This window comes from Phacochoerus africanus, chromosome 1, assembly GCF_016906955.1.
Source record: "Phacochoerus africanus isolate WHEZ1 chromosome 1, ROS_Pafr_v1, whole genome shotgun sequence".
In the NCBI taxonomy this organism is placed as follows: Eukaryota; Metazoa; Chordata; class Mammalia; order Artiodactyla; family Suidae; genus Phacochoerus; species Phacochoerus africanus.
In genome coordinates, this window is record NC_062544.1 from 155,287,748 (window position 1) to 155,312,876 (window position 25,129).

General features: G+C 49.7%; 1 protein-coding gene across 1 annotated transcript in view; it reads right to left on the bottom strand.

Moving 5' to 3' along the window:
• RAB6B (RAB6B, member RAS oncogene family) overlaps nt 1-25,129 on the bottom strand; it is a 62,802-nt gene that overhangs the window by 7,335 nt on the left and 30,338 nt on the right. The window contains exons 3-6 of the mRNA XM_047782839.1: nt 4,759-4,812; nt 4,456-4,561; nt 2,851-2,962; nt 1,751-1,844 (exon numbers count right to left, since the gene is read on the bottom strand). Coding sequence (XP_047638795.1) covers nt 1,751-1,844; nt 2,851-2,962; nt 4,456-4,561; nt 4,759-4,812 — 366 coding nt within the window. The remainder of the gene's footprint in view (nt 1-1,750; nt 1,845-2,850; nt 2,963-4,455; nt 4,562-4,758; nt 4,813-25,129) is intronic.

Here is a 25,129-nt window from a genome sequence, read left to right on the forward strand (position 1 = left end):
TGCGGGTCTGGGTGTCAGAGTGGGCACAGCCTCGGACAGTGGCCAAGCTGCCAGTTAGAAGGAAGCTCCTGGGGCCTCTGAGAGCAGATAGGATCACGATCACAGTCCGGGAGTCTGCACCACACGGAGACTCCTCTGATCCACACCGGGTTTAAACTGACCACATTCAACTCCGGCTCAGACCATCGCCTGGCTTCCAAAGCATTCTGGAAAGGGGGCATCAGCGTCTCCCTGACCCCGACCACTGGGGCAAAGCCACCTGCCCTATAGACCGCTGGCTTCTGATTCCCTACCCCTAGGCCTTTCCATCAGGGCCGCTCAGGGCAGCAGCCCAGAGTCTCCTGCAGGCCTTCAGGGACAGACAGCTTCCTCCTCGAAAGGACACCATGGCCACCCCAGCCTTACACTGAAGAAGGTTGGGAAGGAGATGGGAGTTAACAGAAGTACTTCAAGAGCCATCCCATTGCAGTGCGGGTGGGGGTGGGGGGCACCGAGTCCTGGAAGCTCCTATTCTGTTCCTTCCCACTCCTCTGCCACCTCCCACTGGCACTGCCCAGAGGGGATAAGCCCTCACTGCATCCAGCCAGCGCTGCAGTGGCAGCCTGCCTAGTGTTCCTGGATACTGCTGGGGGTGGCAGGGCAGAAGTGGCCCCCAGCCAGGCTTTGACACCTCTCCAGCTGCATCTGTGCCCATGCCGGTCCCCCGGCCCAGGCTGCCCTCTCTCCCTGTCACCTCCCCAAGTCCTCTTTTCCTGGAAGACAACAGCTCCACACCTTTTCTGAACCAAAGACTCCCTGGGCAGTCTGGTGGGCCTATGGGCTCCCTTTAAGTGTGTGAAATAAATTAGATCCAAGTTTTATGTAAAGGAACCCATTTGGTATTGAAATAAATGTCGAAAAAATATTTGAAGAGAGACTTGTGATGTACCAGTGCCTGTGCTTCCTCACGAACATGCAAAGGAATAAGAACAGGCAGGGGGTCTGACAGCCCCTGAGATACTGACTGAGGTGGGATGCCTGTAAGAGCCCCACAACCCTGTAAGGTGAGAAGAAACCAGCTGGGACCTCTGTCGTGATGCAGCCATAGGTGTTGCTAATGTGGAGTCGTGTTGTCCACCCTCATGGCTGCAGGGGATGCTGGAGGTCTGTTGGAGATTAATGGAAAGACAGGTGCCGTTTTTTTCCTGTCCAAGTCCACTGACTTGTGATTCCATCCCTGGACTCCTTGGGAGTCCGTGGACCCTGGGCAAAGCTCCTGCTCTGAGGCGCAACCCTAAGCCCACCCCCTCTATGGCTCCTCTGATTCTGATTCCCTAGGCCTCCCCCTGCACAAGCTCCAAATGCATCATGGGTGGGCTCTTTTCTCCAAGCCTGCCTGGCCCACCACAGCCCTGAGTACTTGCTGAGCACAATGCACGGACCCCAAAACACTGATCAGACTGACTTTCCTACACACCCATCCCAAGTGAGATTAGAGGTAGGGAAATGCTGCTTCTCTCAGCCACCTGGAGTTGGTGGCCAAAACCCCCACAGCAGCTCAGGGGCCGCAGGGCTGATTACCACGTGTGGCTGATGCCACATCCCTGGACACCCTGAGGGCATGCATTCCTTCCCCCTCCCAAGCAGTAGAGCTTGGGAGGCAAGATGCTGCCCCACCTAGTCACTAGCCCTCAGTTAAGGCAGGACTGGCGCCGTGGCCACCGGTGCCGGAAGCCACCCGCGGGCCCCCAGACAAGGCAGCACATCCCACCTGCTTCACGTTGTAGCCGGTCTTGGCGCTGGTCTCAATGAACATGACGCTCAGTTCTTTGGCGCGCTGCTCCCCCTCCTCGATGGTTATCTGCCTGCAGGGGAGACGAGGGGGAAACCAGCTCAGTAGAGATGTAGCCCCTGGTGGGGGTGGAGGAAGCAGCCTCAGATGAGGAGGACACTTTAGTCAGGCCTGAGGCCAGGGCTGGACCCCAGGGCTCCCTGAGGAGCAGGGGCACAGGGCACAGCAGGACACGAGCTCCCCTCTCCTCCACTAGTTCTGCCCAGCTCAGGAGCAGGCCCTGAAGCAGGTGGGCTGCCGTCCCCTACCTGCCTTTCCCCATGTCACCACTGTCAGACTGCATTTATAAAGTGCTGCCAGCCACAGGATACCTCTCTGGGTGGTACCCTCAGCCCCACTGCCCAAACAAGGGCACTGACATTGAGGTGATGGTCCCAAGGTCACCTAGCATGAAGTGGCTAGTCTTTGAGCTCTGCTTTCTTCACTCCAAGGACAGCATTCTAAGGAAGCAGCCTCTAATGCAGATGATTCCCTACGCAGTCACTGTACATTTCAGGAAGCCCTCAGTCCATGACCTGCTTTATCTGACCCGTGAGATGAGTGGACAGGTGCAGGACAGGGCACTGGGGTCAGCCCTGGGCCTGGAGGGCAGTGTGCAGCAGCCTCTTCGGGGAGAGTGGCACACCCAGACACAGCGATGCACCAGGAAGCTCTGGGTGTTCACGCCTGGGGACTAGGGCCTTCACAGGCATTCCCAGGGGCAGGGCCAGTGGAGGCCGAGGGCTGCCATGTCTGCAGCCGCACTGTGGCTGGGCCCAGACCATGCACCGCCTGGCCAGCCAGGCACACAGGGCTCCACCCAGCCCTGCCCCTGCCAGCCTGGAAAGTGGGGCTTTAGGGATGACACACCTGTGGGCAAGCCTCTACTGGGTGCTTTCAAAGCCCCAAGGGGTCCCTTCCCAAATGCAGAGGGATGGGACAGAAAAAGGGTGTTTACCCCTTCACATCCCAGCACTCCCCCTCCAGGAGGAGTTGCAGAGGCATGGAGGGCAGCCCAGCCTCCAGTCCCCTGCACCTACCTCTTGTCGGCCAGGTCCGTCTTGTTGCCCACCAGCATGATGATGACGTCACTGCCCCGCTCTGTCCTAACGTCATCGATCCACTTAGAGGTCTGTTGGAAGGAGTTGAGATCTGGAGGTGGAAAGTGGGGATAAAACTGCATGAGAGGAGTTCCCGTCATGGCTCAATGGTTTATGAACCCAACTAGCATCCATGAGGACACGGGTTCGACCCCTGGCCTCGTTCAGTGGGTTGAGAATCCAGCATTGCCGTGAGCGGTGGTGTAGGTCAAAGATGTGGCTCGGATCCCCCGTTGCCGTGGCTGTGGCTGTGGTGTAGGCCAGCACCTATAGCTCCCGATTTGACCCCTAGCCTGGGAGCTTCCATATGCTGTGGGTGCGGCCCTAAAAAACAAACAAACAAAAAGAGACAGCCAGGAGGGAGGGGGGAGGGGGGAAGGCAGTGAGGTGCCAGGAGCAGGAGGAAGCGGGGGGCGGGGGGGGGGGTGGGGAACATGTACCCACAGATGCCTGAGGGGTGGGCAGGAGACCAGACCAAGGCCTGGGCCTTTCTGAAGATGCCTAAGTGCTTGTGGAGCTGTGTCCCTGGGCCCCTGAAAGCCCTTCACGTTGCTGAGCTGCCCTCTGGGGACAGGAGGTCACAGTGCTTGGAAGGCTACTGTGTCATGATTTGCTACATAGACTAGTGGTTTTAGGGCCCACTTGAGGTCAGACATGATTTTGGAGGCTCAGAGCAGAGTGAGAAATGGGTGCATGAACTTAGCTGAGTTTGGAAACAATGTGACACTGTGTGTATGTGACCACAGCAGCTCTGAGGGCAGGCATGCCCTTCAGAGCAGCCTCCACCCACAGGAGCTCAGAGGGGTTTCTGAAGAGCCCTTCGAATAAGCAGTAAGGCAGCCCCAGGGCCAGGCAAAAGCCAGGAGAGGCCAGGCGTCTCAGGGTAGCTCCCTCCTTAGTCAGAAGCTGGGACAGGCCTCACGGAGGAGCACAGGGCAATGCCCAAACCTCAGGAGCCTGGAGACCCAAGAGGAGGCTGCGGCACCCTGGGCTCCTTGCAGCCTGAGCCAGGCCACAGGAATGCAGGCCCTCCCAGGGCCCAGGGCCCACCTGCTCTCAGGTGTGCAGGGAGCCTGCGGTCAGGGAGAGGGGTGGAGAGATGGGGCGAGCACAGCCAGAGATGGTAGGCCTTGGCCTCCTCCCACCACAGATGTGACTGCAGCCCAAGGGCTGGCCAGGTGTGAGGCATTACACCTACCTGGGCGGGGGTGCTCAGCCCCGGGCCCCACCCCTTACCCCCATCCCCCTCAGGGCTGTTCATTGCTCTTGAGAAGAGCAGCTTGGGCCAACAGCGCCATAGTGTGTGAGAAGCACAGCCCACTCACGGCCCTCCCGGACCCACTGGGCCTCCCCTCCCAGGGAGCCCCGTGAGGAGCTGGGGTGCCACTGACAAAACTGTGGCTGCAAGGTCAAGGTTGGCCCAGGGACCTTGACACACACACACACACACACACACACACACACACTGCAGCCTGCCTGGTGCTGCACCTGAGCTCCGGAGCCCTCGTGAGCTGCCCCCGTCCCGGCACCCAGCCCCACACTCACTTGTGATGTCGTACACCACCACGGCCACCGTGGAGTCCCGGATGTAGCTGGGGATCAGGCTGCGGAACCTCTCCTGGCCAGCTGTGTCCCAGAGCTGCAGTCGCACCTGTTGCAGGGAGGGCAGGAGGCTCAGGGGCAGTGAGGTTCTCATGGTGGGGGTGGGGGTTGGGGGAGGTCCCGGCTCTGCGATGCCAGCACTGCTGCTCTGGACAGGCAGGGCTCTCAGTGGCGCCCAGGACGGGCCCAGGCAATAGGTCCCAAGGAGCCCTCCCGGTCCTCCCGGGTCTCCAGTCAGGCACTCACCGTACGATCCTCCAAGTACATGGTTTTTGACAAGAAGTCAATCCCAATGGTTGCCTGTTAGAGAAAAGCCCAGAAAGGTCAAAACTGAAAGGTCTCAGGCAAAGGGGCAAAAGCTAAGTGACAGAGGAAACCTGAGTTCCGGCCCTGTAGAGCCTCCTCAGTGACCCGAGACTGCTTACGCCCAGCCTGCTGCGTGACAGAGAACTGAACTTCTATTTCGCTTAAGCCACTCTTATTTGGGGCTTCTTTTAACACAGCCTAACTCCATCCTAATGAATAGAGCAAAGAACCACAGAGAAACGATTCCTCAAAGGTAGGCAGTGTGGGCGTTGATGTTCTCTTTGATAACGTACCAATGATAACCCCATTTCCCCTCCCTCACCTGTGCTTCCAAGGAGGTCAGAGAAGTCACAGGTGACATGACCAAGGACTGTGCCATCTGGATCAAGCCCTGGTAAAGCTCGACCCAGTGGCTTCCATAATCATAAACACCATTTCCTGGACACACATATACCTCATTATCCTTCACAACAGCCTGACTGAATCCGTGGTAATGAGGAAATTAAGGCCAACTTCTTATCTCTCCAGCTCTCTCACACCTTTAGTCCCACGTTCACACTTCTTCTCTATCAGAGAAGCACCTGGTTCCTTCACTGTCCTGTTCTAGTCACACTCCCCACCCAACCAGGCTCCTGAAGCACTACAGACCTTCCCACAGCTGTAGAGACTGGTGTCAAAGCACAGGCATTGTCCTTGGATATGGCTGAGCCACCATCTCTGCTCAGAAAACATCTAAGTTCTGCTTCCAATAATGGCTAAGAGGCCAGTATCAAACCAGCCCTCCTATAGATAACTATTATAAACTCTGGACAAATACAAGAAATAACAATTGTAAGCACTGAAGAGGAACCAAAAGTGGGCAGAAAACAGTGAGTTTACAATCTCTAAAGAAAGGGAAGAGATCTAGGTGAGATCTTACATTTAACCAATTTCTCCCCTGAAGTAACTTTCTAGTCCTACCAAGTTAGATGAACTTGGTAAACACCTCAGGCTTTTCAGTGAACCCTAGAAGGACCACCTCTAGAAGAAAGGACATCAGCTCAGGACTAAGGGTTACATAAGAGTTCTTAGGGGAGAAATCAAAAGAGACCTATCTTAAAGTTTAAGCATGGAAGGTAAACCGTCACCCCCACACACAAAAAAGATAAGCTGCCCATAATTTAATTTCCTGTTGAAATAACTCAAATCTCTTCAGAGGAAGGCTAACAGAACCCAAGAATATCTACAACTTATTATTCACAATGTATGCCACACAATAAAAAATATTAGACATGAATATGTAGGATATTCTAGCCATAATCAAGGAAAAAACTCAAAAGAAACAGATTCTCCAGATGACTCAGATGCTGGATTAGCAGACAAGGACTTTGTTATAAGTATATTAAAAACATAACGAAAAAGATGAGTATGATGGGTGCATTTCAAGAGGTATATGGAGACTAAAACAAAACCCAGAAATCTTCACCTGAAAAAACACAACATCTGAGATAAGAATGCATTGGATTTGAACAACGAGGACACTTCAGAGGAAAGGGCAGAAACTGAAAGACATACCTAAACAAATGCTCAGACTGAAGCACAGATTTAAAAAGGGTGCAATAAAAATACACAGACCCTCAAGAACTTCTAGGACAACAGAAAGTGACCAGATATATGTGTAGGTGGGGTTTTAGAAAGAGACTAAAAACAGAATCAACAAAAAATTAAAGAAAAACAGCCACATATTTTCCCAATTTGATTAAAAACATCAACCCACAGTTAAGTGAACCTAAAACAGGATACAGAGAAAACCATACCTACTATGCAAGTCATAGTCAAACTGCCAAAAACTAAAGATAAAGATAAAACCTTAACAGCAGCTAGAAAAACAGCAAGACACAATACATACGAGGAAACAATGACAAGAATGATGGTCGATTTCCCTTCAGAAACAATTGAGGACAGAAGACAATGGAACAACATCTTTCAAGTTCTAAAAGAAACAATGACTGCCATCACCTGTCATGTCAGCCTAGACTTCTATAGCCAGTGAAAGTTTCCTTCAACACTGAAGGCAAACTAAAAACACTTTCAGTTAAGGAAAAGCTGTGATAAATTTGTCATCAGTGAGCCCTCATTACAAGAAATGCTTTAGGTTGAAGGGAAATTTTACAGATGGAAGTTTGGATCTTTAAAGAAGGAATTTAGGAGCACCAGAAATTGTAAGTCTATGGGTAAAAAAAAAAAAAAAAGAAATGTGACTTGTCCTTGACCACATGCCTCCATCCATATCAGCAATTCATAACATCCTCCTCTCTATTTTTTTTTTCTGTCTTTTTAGGGCTGCGCCTGCAGCACATGTAAGTTCCCAGGCTAGGGGTCGATTTGGAGCCACAGGTGCCAGCCTACACTGCAGCCACTGCAACGCAGGATCCAAGCTGGGCATCTGCAACCTACACAACAGCTCACAGCAACACCAGATCCCCGATCCACTGAGCAAGGCCAGGGGTTGAACCCATGTCCTCATGGATACTAGTTGGGTTTGTTACCTCTGAGCCACGAAAGGAACTCCCTCCCCTCTATTTTGCCCCCACTCCATCCTCAATGCAACTCTCTCTCTGAAGATGGCCTCAAATCTTACTTTACATTAGGTATAAACCACTTCAATCCCTTGCTTTTACCCTCTAATATAACAAAGGTGATAACCACAGTATCAATGACTACACATCTGAGTGCTTATCAGCTGCCAGACATTATGCTATGTGCTTTATATGCATTAATTTAACCCTGATAAGTTATGCCGTGAGTTACATTCTTTAGTATTCATGTGTTTCTGCTAAGAAAACTGAGGAAAGTTGATGCCTGAACAACATGAAGGTCAGGAGCGCCGACCCTCTGCCCAGTGGAAAATCTGTGCATAACTTATAGTCAGTCCTCTGTGTGCACTTTGGTTCCTCCATTCAACCAACTTCAAATGGTGTAGCACTGGAGTATTTCCTACTGAAAACAATCCAAATCTAACTGGTACAGTTCAAGTCCATGGTGTTGAAGAATCAACTGTATAAGAGATGATAAATTACTTGCCTAGCATCAATAGCTGGAAATGGCAGAGCCAGGATTCAAAGATATTTGCAAAGTTGTCTACATATGTCCAGCCACAATTCCACATCCCTCTGGGCTCTGAGCATCTGAGCTTTCCCCTGTCAAAGCAAGCTTCTCCATGGGGTTCTCTTGGCTCTGGCCATCAGCCATCAAGGATCTTTTTTCTGTCTTCAACCCTTCATTCTCTGCTCACTCTTTCTTTTCATCCAAGAAACATTCTCAAAATCCTCACGCCCTTAAAAAAAACCTCTTCCCTATTACCAAGTGGCTCTCCAGCTCTCCGTCAATCTCTCACCTCTCTTCACTCAGTATGCTTCTTGGAAAAGGGCCCAAAACCACTGTCCCCACTGCCTCTCCTCCCACCCATTGCTCAGTGAAGGTAGTCTGGCTCCTGGCCCTCTGCCCACTGAGGCTGCTCTGGCTGTGGTCACCATGGCCATTCATCTCCAAATGGTCAGATTCAACTGGATGTACTTGACCCAGTGGAGTAATCCTTTTCCTTGACACTCTTCTTTCCTTTGCTTTTTGTTATACCACTTATTCCTGGCTCTCCCTGCCTCCCTAGCTGTTGTTCCTTATTTGTCTCCTATGGGATCCTCTTTTCCCTTCTCTGTCTCGAAAATGTTGGCATTTCCTACTGCTTTGTGTCAGGCTACCTCATTTACTGCCACAGCTTCAAAAAGGATGTGCTGCTGGCAAGCCTACATCTCAGGTGTCACCTCTGTCCTAAGCCCCAGATCCAGGTTACCAACCACTTACTAGACATGTCCATCTTGACCTTGTCCTCTTACTAGACCCAGATCCAGATCTTACTAGATCTTACAGATCTTAACTCGATCCAGATCCAGGTATTCAACTGCTTACTAGACATGTCTTCTGGACACGGACACACTGGACACACCAGACATAGCATGTCCCACACCGGGCCCACTGTCTCCTCCCAGGCTTACTTCCATTTTCCCCACATCCCTGGGTGCCCAAGCCTCTGGAAGCCCTCTGGAGGTCCCCTTCTTCCTCTGCTCTCTCGTCCACTCCCTCACAGCAAAGGAATCACTGAGTTGATAAAACTCTGCCATCTGTCGGCTTCTCTCTATCCTGCCAGCACTTCCCCAGCTCAGTCCTCCAACTTCTTTGACCTGAATAACCTTAACAGTTTCCTGACTGGTCTCTCTGCCCTCAGGTTCTCCCCTTTATAATTAATCTTTCATACAGCATTAGCGTTCTCTTTCTAAACATTAGTCTGACCATATCTCCCCTAAGAAACAGTCCAAACACTTCAGCCTTGCAAAGGGCCTGCCCCCGCTTCCCCTGACTTCACTCCTCTCTTGCCCAGCTTGCCTTTACACTTTAGTAATAATACTGTGGTGAGGATTCTATATACACAAGTCACTGTGCTTCTGCGCCTTTTCTGTTTTTGTTTTTTGGGATTTCTTTGTTTTGGTTTATTTTGGTTTGTTTTAGGGCTGCACCTGCAGCATATGGAGGTTCCCAAGCAAGGGGTCGAACTAGAGCTGCAGCTGCCAGCCTATGCCACAGCCACCGCAACACCAGATCCCAGCTGCACCTTCAACCTCCACCACAGCTCACAGCAATGCTGGATCAACCCACTGAGCGAGGCCAGGGATTGAACCTGTGTCCTCATGGATACTAGTTGGGTTCATTACCACTGAGCCACAACGGGAAGTCCTCTGTGTCTTTTCTAGTGCTGTTCCCTGCTTTTCTAGTACTCTTCCACAAGGTTAAAACCTATTCAGGGATGAAGATCCAGCTTCTCTGCAAGTCATTTTCTGAGTTCTCAGGTTGGCCTAGGGGCCCCTCATTTAACGGTTTCTCTACTAAACTGGAAAGATCCTTACTCTTGTCAGTCTCTCCCACTGGCCAGTAGTTGGATAATTCTTAATATGTAACCCATGGAGCACTTGCTTCAGAGTCATAGAGGGAACTGTTAAACCTGCAGATTCCTGAGCTCAGCCCAGACAGAGAGAACCACAAGTTCTGGGGTATCAATCTGGGAATCACCCAGACAAGCCCTCATATAACTCATATATACAGTCAAGTTTGCAAACAACTGGACACTGAGCTCATGCAGTAATCAGTCTGAGGAGGTTGTGGTACCCAGGAAGAGGGGCAGATTCCTTGCCTGGATAAGGGACGGGAGATGCCCTAGGGGCAGAAGGGGCTGATCAGGGATGAAGGAACCAAGGCTCACTCAGAGCTGAGGTCATACAGGTGGGAGTGGCAGAGCAGAACTGGAACCCGGGTCTCCCTGACTGTTGAGCTGTACTCCCTCTGCTTCCTGAAAGCCCTTCATTTCCGAAGCTGTCACTGTGCCCTCAAGCTGTCACTGAGTGCAGGGAGGATCACACCCTGTCTGGATCCCTATTGTCAGAATCTATGGTCATTAGCCATGATAGCTTGGCAGAGTGCTTGTCAAAGGAAGTTCATTTGCATTTTAACAACAACAGCTCTCTAAGGGCAAGAGAGAAAGAAGAACTTTTAAGATGGCCTTGGTTACCAGAAATTTTCTAGCTCCCTGGCATTATTTACTTTTCCAGGCACAGATCACAAGCAGTTGGCTCTACCCCACCAGCAGCTGGAGCCCATCTCTCCCAGACAGGCCAGAAATGCAGGGAGAAGGTGGCCACAGCCTTCCCTGGGCAGCTCCTTTCTGGCAAATGATGTAAGTAATACATACCCATTCTTGTCTTTACTCTTGAGTGCCTATGATGTGTTAGGCACAGACCCAGACAAGCCCTGGTCCCTGCCTTACACAGAGCTCTTCCCTCCCCTGGAATATGCTCTTCCACATAGCTAATACCTATTCAGAGTTCAGGATTCAGCCTTGAACTTCCAACCTTATGGAGGAGCTAAGATTAGCACACAGAACTATGGTCCCTGACAGACGGACAGGATGAGTGTAGTTTGAGGGGCTTTAGGAGGAGGAGGAGCTTGCTTCTGATTGATTTCTTAAGCGAAAGGTAGGGCAACTAGGCCAGTCCTTGAGTGAACACTAAGTTTCCAGCAGGAAGATGGGGATGTGGTGGAGAAGCATGGGGAGTAAATCCCAGGTTCTGATTTCAGTGATGGCAGAGCTCCTATCAGACCAACCCACTTGCGGGTTACAACTATAAATTCTGAGGAAGATGTAACAAACAACTATCTGAAGACACTGGCACGTGGCCATGAGAGGGCAGAATCTGAAGGGGACTCAATACTTAAAAGAAGAGAATAGGAGCTCCCACTATGGAGCAGCAGGATCAGCGGCATCGCTGGAGTGCCAGGACACAGGTTTGATCCCTGCCCCGGCACAGTGGGTTAAGGATCTTGTGTTGCCACAGCTATGGCATAGGTAGGTTGTAACTGCGGCTTGGATCTGATTCTTGGCCTGGGAACCCCATGTGCCACAGGGCTGTCAAGAAACAGAAAAAAGAAGGAGAGGGAGAAGAAGAAGATGACGAAGATGAACACACAGAAGAAGCAGAAGAGAATAGCCCTGGGTGAGGCTCCTGTTTTGTGACTGTTTACGCACCCGAGAGCAGCCTTGACTGGAGCTGAGAGGTGGCTAAAATTCAGCAAGAAACCCACAGTCTTAGTGGTTGAAAAATGAGAGGGCAGCTTAGGTAAGGCTATTTAGCAGCCAGAAAGTATGGAACATCCTGAAGATGAGAAAGCCAGACAGGGCACCTCAAATTCTACATGTAAATGCTGCCCCAATCTCTGGCCCAAACAGACCACAAGCAGCCTACCTAAGGCTGAGAACAGACAAACAAATCTGAACAAAACTTGAAGTTGCTGTCTAGAACAGGGAAGAGAACTAGGGTCCAGTGACTATTCTTCCAAAGGAACAAACAGAATCCACAGTCTTAATCACAATGTGCAGGATATAACTCAAAATGACTAGACATATGAAGTAAAAGGTCATATTTGAGAAAAAAGGGAGTAAATGGAGACCAACCCTGAGGTGGCCTAGATGTTGAAAGTAGCCAAGCAGAACAGACTTGTGGTTGCCAAGGGGGAAGGAGAGAGAGTGGGATGGACTGGAAGTTTGGGGTTACTAGATGCAAACTATTGCATTTGGAGTGGATAAGCAATGAGATTCTGCTGTACAGCACAGGGAATTATATCTAGTTGGTCACTTGTGATGGAACATGATGGAGGAGAATGTGAGAAAAAGAATGTACACATATATGTGTGACTAGGTCACTTTGCTGTACAGCAGAAATTGATAGCACATTATAAATCAACTCTCGGAGTTCCCGTCGTGGCTCAGTGGTTAATGAATCCTACTAGGAACCATGAGGTTGCGGGTTTGATCCCTGGCTTTGCTCAGTGGGTTAAGGATTTGGCGTTGCTGTGAGCTGTGGTATAGGTCAAAGATGCGGCTCGGATCTGGCGTTGCTGTGGCTCTGGCGTAGGCCGGCGGCTACAGCTCCAATTAGACCCCTAGCCTGGGAACCTCCATATGCCGTGGGTGCGGCCCTAGAAAAGGCAAAATAAATAAATAAATGAATAAATAAATAAATAAACTCTAATAGAAAAAAAATAAAAATCTTAAGTCTACAAACAGTAAATGCTGGAGAGGATGTAGAGAAAAAGGAACCCTATTACACCATTGGTAGTATTGTAAATTGGTGCAACCACTGTGGAAAACAGTATGGAGATGCCTCAGAAAACTAAACATTTGACCCAGCAATCCCACTCCTGGGCATCTATCCAGAGAAAACCATGACTCACAAAGACACATGTACTCCGATGTTCATTGCAGCACTATTGGCAATAGCCAAGACATGGAAACAACCTAAATGTCCATTGACAGAGGAGTGGATCAAGAAGATGTGGTACTTATACACAATGGAATATTACTCAGCCATTAAAAGGAACGAAATACCAGCATTTTTAGCAACATGGATGAACCTAGAAATTATCATGCTAAGTGAAGTCAGCCATACAATGAGATACCAACATCAAATGCTTTCACTGACATGTCGAATCTGAAAATAGGACAGACTAAACTTCTTTGCAGAGCAGATACTGATCCAACAGACTTTGAAAAACTTATGGTTTCCAAAGGAGACAGTTTAGGGGGTGGGGGGATGTGCTGGGCTTGTGTGATGGAAAGCCTATAAAATTGGATTGTGATGATCATTGTACAACTATATATGTAATAAATTCATTAAGTAATAAAAAAAAATTTTTAAAGAAAAAAAATCTTACAAAAAAAGAGAAAGTAGTCAAGCTTTTTAAACAGCTCATATAATTATGCTCAAATATACAAAGAAATACATGCTCATAATGATACAATATGTGAAATTTTTAAATGAATGCTGTGCTTAACCACAGGCAGCAGATAACAGATGAAACAGACAGTGAACTTGAAAACAGAGCAATAGAATTTATCCAAAAGGGAGTGCCTGTTGTGGCTCAGCAGTTAACGAATCTGACTAGCATCCATGAGGATGCAGGTTCAATCTCTGACCTTGCTCCATGGGTTAAGGATCCGGCATTGTGGTGAGCTGTGGTGTAGGTCACAGATGCGGCTCGGATCCTGTGTTGTTGTGGCTGTGGTGTAGGCCAGCAGCTGCAGCTCCAATTGGACCCCTAGCCTAGGAACTAGGAACTTCCATGTGCCGCAGGTGAGGCCCTAAAAACCAAAAGCAAAAAAAAAAAAAAAAAAATTATCCAAAAGGATAATATGGGGGCACCAGGCAAAAAGAACAACGAGCTACCCAGATAGGCCACACTCACCTACAAAAGGCCCAAGAAATCGTGCTGATCTCCATTTCCAAGGTCAGCACAGGTCACACAGTGTGTGAGTGTATTGATGGGAGGAATGTGGGTGTGAGTGGATGTCAGGAGACACATGATGAGTGCAGAGACACACTCGTGCATACAACTACCTATATATTTGCATGTGGAAGTTTGCATATGTGGGTAAGACTGGGTGTAAGATGTTTGTGTGGGTGTGGGTATGGGTATGGTTATGGAGTGGGGAGGGAGTCATTTCTGCTATGAAGGTAAAGCCCAGATCCATGATGCACCCACAGCCCTGGGGATGCCAGGAGGCTGAGACGCTGAAGTGACCAGGAGCCTCCACGGGGGGCGGGAGGGGGGGACATATTTCTGCCAGCAAATCAAGGCTCCCTGTCAATGCCTCCAAGGACAGACTATGGGCAGCCCAGAGGATCTGATGTGCAGGGAGTAGATTGCCCACCCAAATAGACCTGGCTGGAGGTCATGTGCCCAGGGCCTTGGCAGAGCCTGAATGCTGAAAGTCTGCGGTGGAAATTTGCATGGTAATTTGCATATATTGACTCAAGATTCTCTTCTCAGGAAATCATGAAAAGGAGTGTATGTGTGTCTTCTTTTTGCCTTGGCCTGTGGCTGGGGAAGCATCCGTAAGTGGCAGAAAGCAGCTGGAAGAGCACTCTGTTGGGAGTGTCCTGAGAAAATGACAGCCTCTCTGGCCCGTATCTTCTCATCTCAAAAATAAGGATAATCATCAGGGGAGTTCCCTGGTGGTCGATGATTAGGACTGAGGGCTTTCACTGCTGCTGCCTGAGTTCAATCTCTGGTCTGGGAACTGAGATTCCACCTCAAGCTACTGCACACCATGGCCAATACATACATACATACATAAAAGGGGGATGATCACAGCTTCCTTCAAGCATTCCTAGATCAAATGAGTTACACTGCATGAAAGTATTCTATGTAAACAAAATGAGCACTGACCAACTGATTGAGGGATTTCCAAGAGAAGCTGTAGAAACCCACCTACCCCACAGAGAGAGCCTCAAGCAGTGTTTCTCAGGCTGGTTACGTGGAACACAGCCCCATGAGGAAGCCCTGCTACAGGATGAAAGTAAACTGTGATTAAATGTTTCTGGGAAAGGCGGCCTATTCAAGCCCATAGTGGGGGGCCATAAAGTCCACCACCACAGTAAAGGCTCTGAGAAGTCCTGCACTGAAGAATCATGAACAATTTCACGTAACTCAATGTTTCCTAAGCTTCTTGGTCCTAGGAACTTTTGTACTTGTAACCCCTATTCAAACATCCCAATAAATGTGCTCCCAGCCTTCAGGAATGGCTGGTCCACCTCTGGAGGTGGACTCCCAGGGAACTATGGAGTTTTGGCCACAGTCTTCATCCTCTGTACTCTACTTCCTCTTATGAGGTCTGCAGTAAGTTATTCTCGCTGGAAATTATTCCACAGGGATGTAAAGAGGATATCAAGACAACAGGAGCAGCAGGCTTGACTCTGGGGACTCTCCCGCCAGCCACAGCCACCACAATCCTCCCTTCCCCTCCTGGGCAGTGCTGGGTGAGCCTCCTATACTGCCTGATGGCACTCTGAGGAGGCTGGGCTGCTTCCTGCTCTGATTAGGTCACCCCAAAGCTGGCAATGCTTGTTTATTCCCTTAACATTGCCATATTGCCAAGTGCTTGTGACAAATGGCAGGTACTTCATTTTATACAAAACAAGAGGAAACTTAACAAGGACGGATTTCACGGCTGCACCCACATTTATCTTCTTCTGATGGTGGTGTTCAGCAGTGTTAATAGGGGCTCAGACACACAGTGCAGAATGATGGCACGTGACAGGCCTCCCTCAGCATTTTGGGAGGTGCCCATTGGCCCAGCAGATCCTTCAGGAAAGAGATGTTTCCTCAGGCACTTGTTGAAATCATCTCTGCTATGTGCATTTATTATGAAATGTAATTTGGCATCCACATTCTGACAAGGCACAGTAATAAAGTCTGTGGTGAAAATTTGCATGGTAATTTGCATATATTGACTCAAGATTCTCTTCTCAGGAAATCATGAAAAGGAGTGTATGCATGTCTTCTTTTAGCCTTGGCCTGTGGCTGGGGAAGCATCCATAAATGGCAGAAAGCAGCTGGGCATGACAAGCCCTTGACAATGAAGCTCTGTACCACCAACCAACAGATGAGAGTATCAGGGTAAAGTCATGCAAATTAGCATGCAAATGAGGCTGGCAAAACTTAGGGATTCAGACCAGCCAGTGGGTGCTGTCGGGTGGCTGGGGGAAGGAGACAGCAGCCTCTGGAAAACATGCAGAGCAGGTCTGTCCTCCACAGCAGCTCAACCAAGTGCTGTGGGGGAGGGGCCGCTGGCTCTGGAAGCCACAGCGCAGGTACCTGAATTCTTTCAGACACCTCAGCCTCAAAGTCTACACGGACCTGTGAGACTTTCCTCCCAATGAGGAGTGGCCTGTGCTAGTCACCACTCAATACAAATATTCATTGATTGCTCTTTTATTTCCTGACTGTTCTCTGAAACATCAACCAAACATGTACCTTCCAACCTTAAAAAGTGGGTTAAGTTTCATCAAAATTAGTTAATCCTTTCAAAAGTCACACAGATGCCCACCTATGGGATGTATGGCCTGCAGCTCCCTGAGGGGTCTTCCACAGGGTCACAAATGGATCCATGAACAGTTCCTCTCCTCGGGTCTTAGGGAGAAAGATGTTCTGGGGGGTGGACTTTTGAGGGCATCTAAGAGCTATCCTACACGAGTAATCTAAGAAATGAATCAGGAAGGCTTACTAAACCTGGAGCAGTTGCATGATGGGTCCATCTTACTTATGAACACTAGAAGGCGCTATCAGACACACCCAATACTGATTGGCAACCTCCCATTCCTTTGCCAGCCCAAAAACTGTAAAAGTGAAATTCTGCTTTTCCAGACTCTCTAGAGGATAGCAGAGATCAGCGATCATGTGACTCAGTTCTGGCCAATAGACACAGGCTGCAGTCTTCTGGAGGGGAAGGGGATTCTGGGGAAGGTCTTGCTATCTTTTTCTGCAGCAGTGATGCCTGGAGCAGCAACAGCCAGGCTGCATGAAGATAAGAACCCATAGAACAAGAAGACAGAACAGAATGACAGCAGGGCCCTGAGCCCTGCCTGATGGCATCACCACACAACGGGGCCACCTCGAGTCCCACCATGACTTCTTGCATCTGCAAAACCAAAACCTTTCCTTGTTTAAGATGCGGTTAGTCAGCTTGCTCTACTAGAGGTTGAATGCATTCCTAACTTGCATATGCTTGACAAAAGAGAGGGCGAAAAGGACAGGGAGAGGAGGGAGAGAAAGAAAAGATGTTAGAGCAAGTCTGCCCTCAGACCAGTCTCAGGTCAATGTCCAAAAGGAGCACCCAGGTGACTGGTGGTGCTCCAGTGGGTCTCTGAGGGCAAGGTCATCTTGCCAAGCTGCCTGGCATTCAGGGGCATTTCACTATAGAAGATTGTCACCTCACATTTTTATCTCGGAACCAAATGTTTGCAGAAGGTGGGACTCTACCATACTGATGGGATAAAATCCTCATGTTGCCAGTGTTAACCAAGGATGGAATCTAGGGTTTGGCCAGAAGTCTGGGGCACTGGCATTATCTGGCAGAATGTCAGAGCTCTGCAGACAGGCACGTGTTGAGAGGCCCACAATTTCCCACAAAAACACCTCATCAACAGTTGTTAATATTCACAATTGCTAGCTTCACTTCATCATTAGCAACTTGGTTTGTTGTGGGGTTGCTGTTGTTTTGTTTTGCTCTCTATTAAGTGTATGGTAACACACATTTGTATCAAGTGTTTTTGGCCTATAATTTTCCATCATCAAGACATTAAGACCTCCATGGGCTATGTTTAAATGCAAATGAACCACATTCCTACTGCTAAAGTTTAAGGCCATTGGTCTAGGTAATGTAGGGGTTAAATCCCATCCCAATAATTTCCAGCTTAATAAAAAAAAAAATGCACTACTAAGAAACTGGGATGCTGGCCCAGAGTCTCTCAGGTCAGTGACCGACTAGGTATTTGAACTCAGGCTTCTGCAGGCAACACTGTTTTCAAGGAGAAAAAAAGAGCTGATAGATAAGAGGATGCGCCAACTCTTTCTTTTTGGTGTGTAATGTCACTCTGATCACCTGGACGGGGCAGAAGATCCTGCCTGTCTCCCCAGGCGTTGGGTGGTTACCTAAACATCACCTGGGGATGAGGCAGGAGATAGATGGGTCTTAGGCTGAGCAACCAGAATCTGTCCCCTGTGGACAGATAATTTCAAGATAAAGATGATGGCAGGGAGCAAAGAGGTGCTGCTTGGATAAAAGATAAAGAAACCACCTATTTCTCATTCTTGAGGTCAAGGAGACCTCTCAAACTACACATGCGCAGGAAGGGTCCTCAGGGATCAGAAGAGGGAGGGACACCAGACCACGGTACATCCTGTCAACTTCCCAGAGAGCCTTGAGCTAGAACCCTTCCTTGGCTAAAAGATGTACATGCACATAGGGGAGGGTCTTGAGTCAGGCTGAATGTGGACTCAACATCAGATGGAGCAAGATGATTGGCCAGAGGAAGGCAGAAAGGACTGCCCCCGAACAAGTGACATAAACCACCTCCAAAGCATATGCCACTCTCTTTCTCTGTCTATCTCTGCCTCTGTCTCTCTCTTCCCCCACCCCAGAGCCACCGTGCTTTCTTTGCACCTGTCTTCTCTCTCCTGTTTTTTTATTTTATTTATTATTTATTTATTTATTTAGGTCTCTTTAGGGCCGCACTTGCGACATATGGAGGTTCTCAGGCTAGGGGTCGAATTGGAGCTATAGGTGCCAGCCTACACCACAGTCACAGCAATTCAGGATCTGAGCCACATCTGCGACCTACACCACAGCTCACAGCAACACCAGATCCTTAACCCACTGAGCGAGGCCAGGGATCAAACCCAAGTCCTCATGGATCCTAGTCGGGTTCGTTGACCACTGAGCCACAATGGGAACTCCTCTCTCTTAATAAAGACTTCATTTGCCTAACTTCTCAGTCTCTTTGCTGAAGATTTTCTCCAAAGGGACAAGGATTGGGGACCTACATCAAGACTAACCCTGTGGTCTAGGGGTTAGGGTTCAGTGCTCTTAACACATAGCCACCTGAGAACAGGGATGCAGGGCATCTTGAATTCCACAGAGAAAGGCCCCTCCTCCTGACTCTCTACCTACTCTCTAGACTGACCCGGAAAACTTACAGGGCTTCAGGAAGCCAGATTCTGCCAGCCTCTCCCAGGCTCACCCCACATGACAGCCATTTTCAAAACACTGTCACTTGGCTGTTCCACCATTGCTTCTCACTCGACTTTCCAGTTTCTTTATATTGATGCCACCGATACGCTCCTGGGGCATCTGGAAACCCAGGGTCCACTCAGGCCTCTCTCCCTCTTCTGCCCAGGCTTGGCCCAGGCCCCTCACTCACGTCCCACACAACCATGCGTGACTGCTCGGTGACATTCCTCCCTCCCCAGCCCTGCCCTTCCACACACGTGGCTGCATCCAAGTCTGCAGGCCCTCCCTGCAACTGCTGTCCCTGTCCCAGTCCAGGCCTCCAGACCTGTCTCCTGCAAACTCTGGGGTCTTTGATCCCGTCGGTGTCCACCTTAAGAACCCCCCAGTAGCTCTCCATTTCCTGTGACATGAGCCTGAGCCCCTCTAAGCTTCTAGGGCCTCCACAGCCCCATCAACTGGGCCCACATAACCACTGGAACAGCAGACACAGAGCCTGGTGCCCATAGTACATTTAGGAGTCTAGGAAAATGTTTTCAAGTTTTTAAATTTTAATTTCTTTTAAAATCAAAAGAAAAAAATGAATATAATGATAATGCATAATAATGAATCCAGCCTGCACTGTAGTCATCTTTAAAACAATACAGTTATAAAATAGAATTTATACAGATTATATATCATTGTGTATATATAATGTTTTTTAATGAAGGAAAGGGCAAAGTACCCATGAAGGCAAAAGTGCCCAAGGCCCATGAAAGTCAAAATATAGCCGGGCCACCAGTCTCTCCACGGCCCTACTGCTACCCTCCACTCATACAGGCAGAGCCCGCCCCCTGCCCTGCCCCCACGCATGCGCAGCACTGGGTCACTGCACCTGGGGCTTCCACAATGGCTTTTCCATCAGCGGGCAGTTGGGCCTCCCTCTAATGCAGTTGCCTCAAATCTTCCCTGTCCTTTCCTACTCAGTTCCCACCCTCTCCTCCAGAAAGTCTTCTACACACACTAGAACAGCCACTGATTCCTGCCGTGTCTGAAGCTTCATGCCCTCAAGGGACCACAACACTCTTGGGGAGCTTCACCTGTTAACGGAGGATGGGAGGGTGGAAGGAGGAGTAAGGAGGTACCTGGGCGACAACAGCCATGTGGGTTACCCTGTGGGCTCCATGTTAGCTCTCCAGAGGCAGCCCATGCTCCCCGGCGGCAGCCATGTGAGGCCCATCCCCTCACCTCTACCAGCTGCAGAGCTCAGCCTGGCCAGCCCACCATGGGGACACTGACCTGGGTTGAGTGCCAGCAGAACACGATGTGCATCGGGATGGATATCATGCCTTGTGCCCCAGGGCCAAGGGCCCAGCTGCCTTGCCTAGTGCTCTTGCAGAAAGCAGTTTGGCTCCTCTGAGTCTCCTGCCTCTTGCTAAACAATGCTCCATGCTGTGGCCACAAAAGCCATTTTTGTTGGAGTTCCTGTCGTGGCTCAGTGGTTAACAAATCTGACCAGGAACCATGAGGTTGCGGGTTTGATCCCTGGCCTTGCTCAGTGGGTTAAGGATCTGGCATTGCCGTGACCTGTGGTGTAGTTTGCAGATGCGGCTCGGATCCCGCATTGCTATGGCTGTGGTGTGGGCCGGTGGCTACAGCTCTGATTAGACCCCTAGCCTGGGAACCTCCATATGCCATGGGAGCGGCCCTAGAAAAGGCAAAAAAAGACAAAAAATAGTAATGATAAAATAAATAAAAGCCGTCTTCATTGGACCCTGTGCATTGACCCGTCCACTCTCATCTAACTGGCTGTACCTCCTCATCAAGGTGGAGCCCTGGGCATCTCCCCACCCACCAGATGGAAGCCTCTCTCCTGGTGTCTCCCTGATGCTGTGGGATCTGTGCAGGCTCAGTCCTCTCCTTACAGTGACCCACTGACAGAAGGATGCTCAGGACCATCATCATCCTACCCCTGAAGTCCCACTCCTTTCCTGTTCCCTGGCCCTAGCAAGGGAGGCGACCAGAGAGCAGCATTCATGAGTGTGAGGGTGGGCGTTAAAGGAAGACATTCTGGCTTGACCTGTCCCCAGGTCATTTTCCCTCACTGCACCCCACTTCAGGCCCACCAGCAAAGGTGAGAAGGGGGCACTTTAGGTGTGGGGCCCCAAGCCTGGCAACCTCCAGACCGCCTGCCTGAGTCTGGCTGGACAAACATGAGCAGAACTTGCTCCCCTGGAAAAAGAGACTTCAAGGCATTCAACCACACACAGACTGAGCACAGCCCTCACACACCATGATCCAACACAAAGGCCCCCTCCCTGAGCACCTGGGATGCAGTGGTGTGTGGCCCAGTTGAAGCTCGGTGCCCGTGAAAGGCTAATCCTGCTGCAGGGTTGAATCAATGGGGTGACAGGGCTGGTTTGGGGGTGGGGGTGGGGGGCTGAGCAGTAAGATGGGCAGCTCCGTAGAGTCAATGACCAGACCCCAGGATCTGTTTACTGATCATTTTGAAAAACTCTGTAAGAACAAAAAGGACTGCTGCCCAGATAGGCTCCTGGCCTGGGGAAACAGCTTCCCCAGGTGGGATGCTGGGCCAGCAGCATGTGATAGGCCTGAAGGGTCTAGAGCTTGGAGGGTCCATGCTAGGGGGCAGTGTGGGGCAGACCATACTGAGGCTCAGACCCAATGGGATCAGACTGGGAAGTGCTGGGACACTGCAGTGGGTGGAAGAGTGTCCTCCTCTGACCCCAAATTGTTTGAGCTGGAACCTCAGGACGTGACCTGATTTGGAAAGAAGGTCTTTGCAGATGTAATTAGTTAAGGGTCTCAAGATAGAAAATCATCCAGTATTGAGGGGGGCCCCTAAATCCAGTGACTGGTGTCTTTATCAGAAGAGGAGGGGGCACACAGGCGCAGAGAGAAGGACATGCACAGAGGGAGGTAAGATTGGCGGGGACCGCCAAAAGCTGGAAGTGGCAGGACGGATTCTCTCCTGGGCCTTCAGAGGGCACAGGACTCTGCTGACTCCAGACTCCTGGCTTCTGGAATTGTGAGTGAATAAATTTCTGTTGTTTTAAGCCACTTGGTTTGTGGCAATTAGCTACAGCAGCCCCAGGAAGCTAATAACGACTCATGGGTGAGTGAGGAACACCTCAGGGCAGCTGCCAGATCACTGGAGGGCTGAGAGCAACTCAGGCAGCCCCTCAGCCTGTGGGACACAGTGGACACAGTCATGCTGTCCCCTTTCCAGAGGTGCCATAGGTCCCATGGAGAGCCCAGGGCATTGGCAGGTACAGCTGGGTGAGCCCCAGCAGGAAGGGACCCACTAGGCTGCTTTCCTAATTTGTGCTGTGGTGAGCGGTCCAGGGACTGGCTGGAGGCTCCAGCGTTGGCTGAGTTCATCTCAATCATCTCTGAGATTTAAAACATGCTAACACCTGAGCCACCCCCCAAATAGGTAATGCTAACGTGCAGCCAAGATGGGGGACCTGGTGAGAAACTCCCAGAAGACTGCTGTTCCCAAATCCTCCCCTTACCCCCAGCCACCACCTGCAGGCTTAGTAACCTCTCATTCTGGCTCTACTGCAGGTTTCAAACAGGTGGGGCAGCCTTGTTGGGCTATACTGGCTGATAAGCAGGCACTGCGAGCAGGGGGGCAGGGTGGGGGAGTGGTCACTGTGCAAGGGGACAGCTGGGAATATCCCCCAGAGCACTCAGGGATCTTGTCTACTTTCCAAATATCTCTGCCACCATGTCAAGAAAAAAAAATATTCCCCCTCTCCATCTCCAGAGAATTCGTTAAGATGAGCCTGTGTGTGCACAGAATTGGAGCCCCAGCCTCCCAGTCCAATTACCATTTTAGAAGGTACTGAGAAAGAAACTCTACCTGTAGCCAAAAAAAAGCCAGAAAAAGCCTGCAGTGGGGAGGGTACTTGCTTCCTTCTGGGCTTTCCCCACTTCCTGCCATGACACTGATATTGGGCCACTGTGGCCACTTAGTCTGATGGGGTCTGAAAACCAAGGCAGATAGTGTTTCTCGAAGCCACTGTGGTGCCATCAGGCCCTGACACCAGCTGTGGGCAGGTCCTGAGCTGGGCCCACAAATCCGAGGGGTTCTGGCCTCAGCCAAGCCCAGAGTCCATCCAGAAGCCAGGGCAGGAGGGGTTCCTATGAGTTGGAAGGCCAAAGGAGCCCAGAGGACAACACGGGGGAGAGGGGGTGTGGAGGGGTGCAGAACACAGGGAGGGCCCCAGCCACACACGATCATGTGCTCTTAGCCTTGATGAGTCAGAGGAACATTTTGTAGCACAGCAGAGCAGCAGGAAGGACATTTCAGCAGAGGCGACACCATGGACCAAAGCCTGGGAGGTGACACTGGAGATGGAGGTGGGCTGAGATTTTTGAGGAACTCAAACAATATGGGGAGGAATTGAGGCATTGATCCACATCAGTGAGGATCACTGCAAAGGCCCTAAGGCCACCTGTCAAGAGTACCAACCAGCCAAGAGTGACACTATTATCAATGGGATATCAACAGGAAGTATTATAAATAACTTAATACGAAAAAAAAATCAAATAATCAAAACAGTATCATACACACACACACACACACACACACACACACACACACACAAATAAGCGAACACCAAGTCAGACTTGAAAACCGCAATCTGTTAGAGCCGTGACTCAAATGCAAAGCAAAGCAGTAGGATTCGCCTTTTGGGGAAGAGAGGCGTCTGGCAAACCCACCATGGTGCAAAGCCCTGGCCTGGAGAAACTCAACCAAGACAAAGTGGGCTGAGAAAAGCATCCCAAAGCCGACACCCAGGTCTCTGCACATCACTGGCGGTCCCATGTTCTTACCCTTCAGTCAGTCCTTACCAAGTCCACCAAGCTATCTGGCATTTCACACAACAGCAGAGGAAAAACAGGGATTTAGAAGGAGGCAGAGAAGGGGGCTGTATTTGGGACAAAGATGCTAACTGGTCCAGAGGGAGACAGACAGACTGAAGGGTGGACACAGAACTACAGTGTGCAGTGAGTCGTGCTCTGCATGCTCCATAAGTTCAGGAAGGTGGAGGACCTCTTGGCACAGCCGTCCCCAGTGTGTTCTATAAATAGTTGTCCTTTGTGGACTCGATGACAAAAGGATTCCATGACCAAATACATCTGGGAGATCCTGCATGCCACACCTCTTTTTCAGAAAATCAAAACCATACATTGATATAGTAAAGGCCCTGAGAAGTCCTGCAGGAGAAAAGTCGATTTGTTTTTGCTCACCATGTTCTCTCAATCTATTTTTTTCTCAAATAATACATATTAACATCTCCTTGCACTAGTATCTTACAGAACCCACTGGCTCAGAAATATGCATTATTCTTTGTCTCTGCCTTAAGGAAGAAAACAATATATTTTTTCTTAAAAAATAGTTGAAATGATTAAGCTTGGTGTTAACAAAACTTAATATTAACAACTCTACAGCTGCGTTAACAGCTGTAGTTGCAGGGGAAATTCACTTTATTTGCACAAGCCTCCCCACAACAGTGGTGCCAGGAAAGTGAAATGTTACTGACCCCACCTCCGTTTGACTCCAGACCCCCCTCAAGAGCCAGAAGCCACATAGGTCACCCCATTCAGCCTCCTGCCCCCATTGAGCAGTGCAGGCCTGTCACACCAGCCCCTCCAGGGAAGGAAATGCCCAGCAACCGTGTGTGTGTGTGTGTGTGTGTGCATTGTGTTGACACGTGTGCACTGTGTGTATATGTGTACTGTGTGTATGTGCATAAGTGTGTATATGTAAGTGTATGTTGTACATATATGTATGTATTGTGTGTATGCATATATACTGTGTCTATTTGTGTGTGTGTGTGTGGATGTGTGTTTATGGGTATCTGTGTATGTGTGTATGCATGCGTATGCTCACACGTATATTGTGTGCATATGTGTATTGTGTCTGTAGTGTGTATGTGTGTATTTGTGTGTGTGTATGTGTATATACTGTATTTGTGTGTGTGTGTGTGTGTGTGCACACATGAAGGGCCAGTAAACAGCCATGCTCTTCTGCTCTTTCATGTCCTTCGTTTTGCGTCTTACCCATTCTTCTCCATATCATGATCCCCAAGTAAGCAAACACCGTAATGGTTTAGACCTGCCCACGAAGGACAAGAGAACAGACTGAAGGTG